The sequence below is a fragment of the Peromyscus eremicus genome, chromosome 20 (genome assembly GCF_949786415.1).
Source record: "Peromyscus eremicus chromosome 20, PerEre_H2_v1, whole genome shotgun sequence".
In the NCBI taxonomy this organism is placed as follows: Eukaryota; Metazoa; Chordata; class Mammalia; order Rodentia; family Cricetidae; genus Peromyscus; species Peromyscus eremicus.
This window is the reverse complement of record NC_081436.1, coordinates 2,021,737-2,031,836: the sequence shown is the minus strand read 5'-3', so window position 1 is coordinate 2,031,836 and position 10,100 is coordinate 2,021,737. Positions and strand designations below refer to the sequence as shown.

The 10,100-nt window shown below is 46.6% G+C and overlaps 1 protein-coding gene across 2 annotated transcripts; it reads right to left on the bottom strand.

Annotated features, from left to right (window-relative positions):
* Positions 1 to 5,137: 5,137 nt before the first annotated feature.
* Positions 5,138 to 9,844, bottom strand: LOC131896458 (keratin, type II cytoskeletal 6A-like). Of its 2 annotated transcripts, XM_059247082.1 has the most exons (9): positions 9,338 to 9,844; positions 8,578 to 8,792; positions 8,203 to 8,263; positions 7,952 to 8,047; positions 6,624 to 6,788; positions 6,077 to 6,202; positions 5,714 to 5,934; positions 5,470 to 5,504; positions 5,138 to 5,370 (listed from the first exon to the last, which is right to left on the bottom strand). In XM_059247082.1, exons 1-9 carry the CDS (start codon positions 9,842 to 9,844, stop codon positions 5,138 to 5,140), a joined length of 1,659 nt encoding a protein of 552 aa, XP_059103065.1. The 2 variants fall into 2 exon arrangements, with proteins under 2 accessions (XP_059103065.1, XP_059103064.1); XM_059247081.1 differs by having other exon boundaries at positions 5,138 to 5,504.
* Between the last annotated feature and the right edge of the window lie 256 nt (positions 9,845 to 10,100).

Sequence of the window (10,100 nt, the reverse complement as noted above, 5' to 3'; positions counted from 1 at the left end):
TAATTATGTCGGCTCATGAGCATTTCCTTTGTACTTTGAGTCATAGTCCAGTAGAGTTATTTATTTGACAAATGGCTTAAATTATTCTATTTCAGCCCCGGGGGGCTCTGTTCACTGTGGGTTTGTTTCAGGGGCTGATTGATGTTATTTCTTCCTTACTGTCTATCATGGCCTGATGCACTAAGATCCTCCTTCAAACCAGTCATTTCTCTGAGGGGTCTTCCTTCTCAGTTGTATCAGTCAGGGTTCTTCAGAAATACAGAGCCAGTAGGACAGTCATTCATGGAGACTTTCACTTTAAGGGCCTGTCTTGACTAATTATGGAGCAGGAAAAAAAACCCTCAATCTTTAGAATTGAAATGTCAGTTTGAGTCTGAAGTCCAGACACTTCTGCTTAACCAGGGAGACCTGGAACCCCAGTTTAAAGGCTTTGGATAGGAAAGCTCTCTCTTACTCAGAGTAGGGTCAGCCTTTTATCCTACTCCAGCTTCCCGCTGATGGACTGAAGGCCACTCACAGTGTGGGAGCAATTGGCTTTGCTCAGCCTCCTCTCCAAATGGAAACCTCATCCTAAACATCCTCATGGAAATACCCAGAATAATATTTGATCAGGTATCTGGGTCCTTTGTGGTCCCTTTACATTGACATGTGAAACTCATTGCAATAGTGATATTAGGTCATAGTGTTAACAAAGATCTAGACACTAGATATGTTCAATGTTACTGAAGTGTCACAGCCTCTACACCCTGTCAGGTAACAGAGGTGTGTGTGTGTGTGTGTGTGTGTGTGTGTGTGTGTACACATACACAAAGAATACATATATATGCATACTTCCACAAAGAACTTTTTCCTGTAATCTCACTCATTTATAAAGTCCATTACATCAGTCTTTGCTCTCCTTCCCCCTTTAGTGACATATATTATATATATATATAATATACATATATGTATTCATTTATGTTTATGATGTTCATTTGCTTTTGCAGTGCTGGAGATTGAAGACAGGGCCTTGCATGTGCTCTACCACTGAGCTACATCTATAGTTCCGTGTGTTCTCATAAGCAACATCCTATGCCCAACTCCAAATCATTAGCATCACGGTCCTTCTAGTCTCTTCCCTTGCTTATCCACAGAAAGTGATGAGAAATGTAGCTCAGACTATCTGTCACCCATTTGCTCAGATGTTCTGTTTCCCAATCCACATTAAAATGATTATTATTATGTGCCAACTTAAATGGAACATAGGTGCCCAGGTATTTGGGTGTGACTGTGAATGTATTTCTTAGAGATTAACTCTGTAATGACAGAGTGAAGCAAACTGCCCTCAATAATGAGAATAGGTTTGGCCAAATTAGCTGAAGGAACTAAGAGAACGAAGGGGCAGAGGGCATTCCCTTTGCCTGACTACCATTCATGGAGCATTGTTTCATCTAATCAAAGTAAAGATTGGCTGTCCTGGGTCTCCAGCTTGGTAGGCATAGATATTGTAACTTGTCAGCCTCCAAAATTACACCCACGAAATATTTAGTAATATATCAAGCCCTCTCTCCTTCTATCACTCTTTCCCCCTCTGACAGGATAGATGAGACTGACTCTCTGTTAGATACTGACTAATACACATGTAGTGTGTCCAGAATTCCCAAGCCATGTCCCCATGGGATCAATAGTATCAAGTAGAACACAGCACCCACACACAGAACCTTCTCCTGTAGTCTCACAACATCAGCCTTTGCTCTCCTTCCCCCTTCGGTGAAATGTGTAATAAAGTCAGATTATTTGATCACATTGCACATTCCCTTATAAGGTTATCTCAAACTTATAAACCATCGTAGGGACTGGGTTCTGAGGAGACGGCCCAGTCAGTGAAGAGCTTCTTGCACAGTCTTAAGGTCTTGAGTTTGGTCCCTAGCATTTGTGTGCAAGCCAGGCCCTGCAGGACATGAGTTAGACAGCCAGCTTAGCTGAATTGGTGAGCTCCAGGGTGAGAAAGAGACTCTGAGAAACAATGTTTTAAATTAATTCATTGGGAGGTTCATACATGTCTACAATGTATTCTGATCATGTTCATTCTTGACTCTTCCTCCTACCAGATCCCCCCACTGCACATGGTCTCTTTATCTCTTTCCCCTTCTCTTACCCACAAAGTATTATTTGTGCTTCCCACATACATATGGGTGTTGGGCTCTGCTTTGGAGCATGGTTGACCTACCAGGGGCCACATCCTTAAAGAAAACTGACTCTCCCCGTCTCAAACTTACAAGTCATTGAAAGGAGGGGCTCCTGGGGAATGGCTTGATCAGCATAGTGCTTTTCACACAGGCGTGAGGGCTTGAGCTTGATCCCCACTGTCAACTGTCAGTAGTTTCCCGGCTACAGGTCAGGGTTGGCGAGGCACTCTCCCATCCATGCTGGAACATGGACTGGTTTGACCTCCTGTGGGTTTTATGCAGCTAACCACAGCTCAGGTGTTATGCAGCTAACCACAGCTGCTATGGATTCATGAGCACAGCGGTCCTGTCCTGTCCAGAGGACACTTTTTGTTCTGGTCCTCCCTGACACCTGGCTCTTATAGGCTTCCTCTCCCTCTTCTGCAATGGGTCCCCAGCCCTGGAGGGAGAGAGTGTGATGACATAGATGCCCCACTTATGGCTGAGTACTCCATGGACATTTATTCTCTACACTGGGACCAGTTGTGACTTCTGTTGGATGCTCTTCAAGTTCAGGAAGTTGCCCTCTAGTCCATATGCATCGAAAAGTTTTTATTTACTTTAACGTGTCCGAGTGTTGGATTGTGTGGTCTGTACCCTTTCTACACAGCTGATATGATCATGTGGCTTCTTTTTTGCCATTTCAAAACACTAGATTGTAGTATGTGCTTTTGGATGTTGAACGGGCCTGACACATTTGGAATGAACCTGGCTAGTCATGGTGTAGAATTCTCTGTATGTGCCTCAGCTTTCTGTTTAGAGCTGTCTTGTTGAGCCCTTTTGTGTAACATTTATGAGCAGTGTTGGTTAGTTTATGGTTTTCCTTTCTCCAAGGAGCTTTCTCTGGTTTGTGTTGTTTGAACAGTATTGGCTTGAATGGTGTGAGTCAGACATTTCGCCCTCCATGTCTGTTTCCTGAGGTAGTTGTTGGTGCCATTTCATTTTTAGGCAATGAAAACATCTCAAAGGTACACTCATAGGTTTGATTTCTTTCCACAGTTGGTGCATGGGCTACCCTGACCATTTCTCCACATCTTATTATTTTGCAGCTTTTAAGGTTTGGGTACATTTAATCAAAGTTATCAAATGTATTGACATATAGGGTCATAATTTTACCTTATGATACTTTAGATTACTAAATATGTTAACATTTTAACTTTATCTAAATCCACATATGTAATAGCATGCTTGTGAATCATTTTCCTTTTCATTGTTCCTCATAGATATAGAATCACGTGTAGAGGGCATGGGCTTAGATCAGCCGTCCTATGCCTCATCCCGAGAAGAAAGTGAGGCGGTGCTCTTGTGAAAGGGGGGCACCCATTTTGTTGGGGGGATGATTAGGAGTGAACACATGAGGAGATCTATGTGCCAGGATCCAGAATTACTTCCCATAAAATAATCAGGTAAAATGGATCAAAATATTACAGTCTAGAGGTCTGGATTAGTTTGATTTCTCTGCCAGATAAAGAATTAAAAGGAAGGAAAAATCTTGAGTGCTACAGGTAGCAGCAGGGGATACCTGAGACACAGCAGAGATAATCATCCCAGGAAAGAAAGTGTTTGATTCTGGGTGAGGAAACACACACACACACACACACACACACACACACACACACACAGACACACATACTCACACACACATACACGTATATGCACACAGTCACACACACACACACACACACACACACACACACACACACACACACACACGAATATATTTCTCCAGGAGATATTTTGAGTAAATACAGGTGTAAAGGGACACATAGTCTCAGAAAATCAGGCAGAGGAACTAGGCTGTTAAGTTTGCATAGTTAGAACAGTCTATATGTACAAGTTCACATGTATAAATTCAAGCACCAGCAGATGGGATTTTTTTTTTTTAATAAAAAAATCTATGAAGAGGTGCAGATCTTACTCTTTTTTTTTTTTTTGGTTTTTTGAGACAGGGTTTCTCTGTGTAGCTTTATGCCTTTCCTGGAACTCACTCTGTAGCCCAGGCTGGCCTTGAACTCACAGAGATCCGCCTGGCTCTGCCTCCCAAGTGCTGGGATTAAAGGCGTGTGCCACCACTGCCCGACCAGATCTTACTCTTCTGTCAGTCTCCAATCACCATACTCTGAGGACTAATAAGATGTAGTCCAAGGATGAAGCACAGCTTACAAAAGTCCTGGAGGGAGGTCACGCAAGCACTGTGACATCTTATACAAAAACCCAGAAGCACCTGTGATTTTAGTATCTGCAAAGGTCCCATAATTAATATGGGGTGGATACCATGTGAAAACTACCCATAATATGGCAGGCCAGACACCTCCCGCTCTATTGGATCCAGATGGAGATGGAAATCAGATGATAAGGGCTGCTGAGTGTCGGGTTGCTATAGCGCAGGTTTGCTGACCTTTCACAGAGGCAGAGAATGAAAACCTTAGGATGTCCATTATCTTTGAAAGAAATAATGTATCATGTGAAAACGCAGAAATAACTTTAATGCCATCCATCATTTTCTAAATCTGCTTTATTTAGGAGTTACAAGAAAGCAAAGAGCTGAGAAAACATCCCATGGATAGATTCTGTACACCACCCAGTTAGTCACAACATTGGAACCCAGGAAGGGATTCCCAGCAGGAAAGGGGCAGAAATGGTTTTGCTGTCATATGTAGCCAAAAAGATAGAATTTTAGGAGCAAGCATCTGCTAATGAAGTGACACAGTGAGTGACAAGTTGTAAGGGATCATGGTGTGAAGTCAGAGGATGACAATCAGAAGATGAGTCATGGGGACCCAGCAGGGACAGAAAGAGGAGCAACAAGGACTCAGCTCCCCAGCCCAAACCAGAGAGCAGAGGTGGGAGACCAGCAGGGACAGCCCCTGAGCACAGGGCTCTGCAGCCAGGGGTCTGGGGATCAGGGACCAGCTCTGGTGGCAGGGACTTCAGTGCCTGTAGCTCTTCCTGCTGGAGGAGGTGCTGGTGTACTTGATGGTGGAAGAGCTGCCACCAGAGGAGCTGAGGCCACCGCTGATGCCCCTGACACTGCCAGAACTGAAGCCACCTCCAAGGCCATGGCTGCTGCTGTAGGAGTAGCTGCTGCCTCCTCCCAGGCCCAGGCTGCTGCTGGCACCACCTGAGCTGCCATAGCCGCTGGACATGGTGGACTGCACCACAGCTGTGGAGGAGGGAAGGGTACAAGGGACACCGTGAGCCACTGTGTCTGGTGAGCCAGGCACAAGGCAGGGCAAGGGGAGGTGGCCAGCAGAGTACTTACAGATGTTGACTGGTCCAACGCCTTCACCATTCAGCCTGGAAGAGGAACAGAGCAGGTGAGAACCAGGGAGCCATCACCTCAGTCCCTGTGGGAACCCTCAGTCTGGTGACGGTTCACAGAGAATCCCCGGCAGAGGGTTCCTGAATGGAGCCATTGTGGCCACAGCTTGTGCTCCCTCATCTTGTGCTCAGTGCCTGGCATCATGGAGGTGTCCTCAGGGGCTGGAGGAGGGGTGAATACTCACCTGCACTCCTCTCCTTCCAGCAGCTTCCTGTAGGTGGCGATCTCCACATCAAGGGCCAGCTTGACATTCATGAGCTCCTGGTACTCCTTCAACAGCCTGGCCATGTCCTGTTTGGCCTTCTGCAGGGCATCCTCCAGCCCCTCCAGCTTGCCCCTGGCATCCTTGAGGGCCATCTCCCCTCGCTGTTCAGCCTCAGCAATGGCAGCCTGCAGTTTGGCACACTGGGCAGGGAAAGTAAGAAAAACAAAGTTGAAGTGTGGTTCTCTTGAGTGGGTGAGCTCAAGATCTTTGTTCCTAGTGAGCAAGAATCTACAGGATCAGAAATAATGGACAGCAACCTCTGAATTTTTCTGTCTATCCTACCTGCTTCTTGACGTTGTTAATCTCAGATCTCAGACTCTGAATCATGCGGTCCATCTTAGTGATCTCCTGCTTGGTGTTGCGCAGGTCATCCCCATATCTGCGCCCTGTGACCTTCAGCTCCTCATACTGAGGGTCAATCGAAGACAGAACATTTATGTGAGTTTTACATGCAAAAGCAGATTCACACTTAAGTGGCATGCACTATTATTGATGTAATGGCTTTCCCTCAAGAGAACCTGTAGAAGAACAGGACTACATGGTTCTCTTGAGGACTGAAAACGTTCTGTGTAATCTCATGAGGACCAGTATCCTTAGCACAGCTCAAGCAAAGAGAGCATGGACACCATTTATGGCAACTTTCCATCTATCTCTGGGTTCTCTTGATCCTTGGACTACAACATAACTCTGTAACACAAGTGCAAGGTCCATTTGCTATTCTAGGATCCCAGGTTCTTCTTAGTAACTCTTCAACCTCGAATGATGTCAGAGACTTACAGATTCATTTTGAGTCCAAGATACTCTTCATCAGCCTCCATTCAATACTCACTTTCCTCTGGTACCAAGACTCAGCCTCAGCCCAGCTCTTCTGAGCAGTCTCCTCATATTGGGCCTTGACCTCAGCAATGATGCTGTCCAGGTCCAGGCTACGGTTGTTGTCCATGGAGAGGACCAAAGAGGTGTCTGAGATGTGAGTTTGCATCTGAGACAGTTCCTACATAACAGAAAGAGACAACGTCAGCTATGGATGTGAGGATTACAGATGTTCCCAACACCCTACTCTCACTTTGCACAGGAGAAAATAAAGGGAATGGGGACAGAGTGAAAGAAGGAGAAGGACAGAGGTATTGACTACCCAGGGTCCCGGGGAATTTGCTACATCTGGTGTGGGATATCTGAGGGATAAAAATCTACATACACTATGCTTTTATGCCTGTTAACTTTATTCCTCTAGGACAAAATTCTATTAATACAGCCAGAGCTTTGTCAGGCATTCAGGGCAAGAATAACTCTAGATGGACCAAGCTCCTTATCCGTCTACCTTATTTCTCTGGGATAAAATCCTGTCTCCATAGCTTCAGTTTCATCCGGTTCCCTTTCATAGTCCTGCTAACGACTAAGCTCTTATGCTTCCAGCCTCATCTTTGTCCTCTGTTTCCTCCTTCTCTATCTCTCCTACTCTCTACTCCTGATTCTCAGAAACCTCTACTGGATATCTGCTTTACCCTCTACAGAAACTCTGTCTTCCTTTCTTCTCTCTGGCCATGCCATTCTGTCTGTTTCTACAGAAAATGTCTGCCCCTTCTCCCCCTGGCCACATGGTTCTCTCCCTCCTCTTGAATGTTCCTCTATCTTCCAACTTGATATATAAAAACCTCTTCTATTCTCAGTCAACTGCTCTGGGGAGCCACTAGGCCTGGAAGCAACGGATTGTCTCAGCTTCGTTGGCACAAAAGGAGGGCTATGCATCTCCAGCCAGCTTGTCTCCCAGGCTCAATGAGGGAGTTAGTAACCTAGAAGTTCAGCATGGCTAGGGAGCTGAACTGTTAGCCAAATGGTCGGGAAATATTTGGCACTCAAGAATTTCATAGCAGAAGACAGCTGAAATATTAAAAGCTGGATAGCACCAAATATTCATAGTAAATGGCTTGCCTTTAGACAGACCCTTGGCCAGTCAAAGTATAGCTTTAATACACAGCTGAATCTCTATAATAAATTCTTGTGGCTTGCCACACAGAAGAACACACACACACACACACACACACACACACACACACACTCAGAGAGAGAGAGACAGAGAGAGAGAGAGAGAGAGAGAGAGAGAGAGAGAGAGAGAGAGAGAGAGAGAGAGAGAGAGATGAGACAGGGGTGACTTACTGCATCATGGAGAGCTCTCAGGAAGTTGATCTCATCTGTCAGGCTGTCTGTCTTGGTTTGCGTTTCAATCTTATTCATGGAGGCAGCATCTACATCCTGAGGAAATAGTCCACAACATGGAATCTGGTTAACTCTCTTGCCCAGCCTATTTTCTTCCATCTCCCTGGCAACCATTCTCTGGAATGGACCAGACATGCAAAGCATATCTCTCCATCAGCAGAGAAACCATCCCTGTGACTTAGTCAGCTCACCTTCTTCAGGGTCACAAATTCATTCTCTGCTGCTGTGCGCTTGTTGATTTCATCTTCATATCTACAAGAGGGAGGGTTCCACACATTGTAGTCAGTGGGTAGATGGCATCACAGGCAGCCCTTGACCCTACCCCAGCTTCTAAAAATGCAATATATCCAAATCATGCCAAAGATGATTTTGTTGTTACTCAATATCATTCCTTTTCTCTCTCCTAGCCTCCTACAACCCCCCAGGGTCTTATTCTCTTGCTCTTTGGCAATAAATTGACATTTCATCGTTATGACTGAGCTTCCTTAATTCATGGAATTCGGGTCTAGATTATGCCTCCATTATCATGAACTTTGGCAACCTGAATTCCTCTTTTGTTAACTCACTTGTTCTTATAGTCCTCCACTGTATCCTGCATGCTCCTCAGCTCTGAGTCCAGGCGGCCCCTCTCCCCAATGATGTTGTCCAGCTGCCTCCTGAGGTTGCTGATGTACTCTTCAAACAATGGCTCCAGGTTCTGCCTCATAGTCTTGGTGCCCTGCTCCTGCAGCAGGGTCCACTTGGTGTCCAGGACCTTGTTCTGTTGCTCTAGGAACCTCACCTGGAGGGGCAGAGTGTGAGAAGTATTTGAGTTTCATTCTTCAGTGACCCCTTTATTAGTGTGACTCTCCTCTTAGGCTGTCTGTCTAGACCCCTTCAGTGTAGTACCTGGCCCTGGGTCTACAGGGGCGACCAGAGCGAAGCTCCCAACATCCTCCCTGTAAGAAAGGCAGAGCTCTCAGGCAGGGCACAGGCAGCCTAGCAGTGGCTCCCTAGAGTATGGTTCCTTTAGTGTGACTGGGATGCCTCCCAAACTGCCCTGTAGAGACTTCTGCCTCCGTACAATCCTCTGTGATAGGAGGCCAGAGCTCATATCAGCCCACTGGAATCAGACACCCTTATGGGGCAACCTCTGGAGGAGAGGAACTCTGACCCTGATTGCTAGCTGCCAGACTAACTAAAAAGGATCACAAAACCAGGATAGAGTCATCTAGAAACAATGGCTGTGCTTGAGCAAAGCCTCAAGTGTCTTCTCTCCACATCTGCCTTTGGCACTCACTGGAGTCTACTCCTGTGTAGGCTGCTCTAGCAAGAACCACATCTCACCTTGTCGATGAAGGAGGCAAACTTGTTGTTGAGGGTCTTGATCTGCTCACGCTCCTCAGTCCTCACCCTCTGGATGGTGGGGTCGATTTGCAGGTTCAGAGGGGTGAGGAGGCTCTGGTTGATGGTGACCTCTTGGATGCCTCCAGGGGGGCACACGGGGAATCCAGCTCCCCCATAGCCACCACCAAAGCCAGCTCCACCACCGAAGCCGAAGCCACTACCGACTCCTCCTCCAAAGCCGAAGCCTCCTCCAACTCGGCTACCATAGCCTCCTCCAATGCCACAGCTGCCCCCTCCGATGGAGATCCTCTTGGAACTCCCCACCCCATAGAGGCTCCTGCTGCCAAAGCCAGCTCCTCCACACATGGCCCCAGAGCCACCACTGCCTCGGGAGCGGCACACAGACACACTGCTGAAGCCAGAGCGGTTGAGCCCAGGGACTCTGGCTGAGCCGGCACTGAAGCCTCGGTGGCCGGTTTGACTCCTGATGGTGGATTTGGTAGACATGGTTCCTGGAGATGAGAAGTCTGTGAAGTGGAGAGACTGCAGGGCACAGCTGAGCAGATGAGGGTGACAGGCTCTGGGCAGCTGCTTATATATAGTGTAGATGGGCTGGGCTTGGTCCTGAAGGTGAGCTGCAGAGTGGGAAGGGCAAGGGATTTACACACAGTGAGCTTATACCTAGATTAATCAAAAATGTTATTTAATTTTGAGGTCGTGGTTTTGACTTCCTTTAGTCAGGGAAAATGCTCCTGCCTCTCAT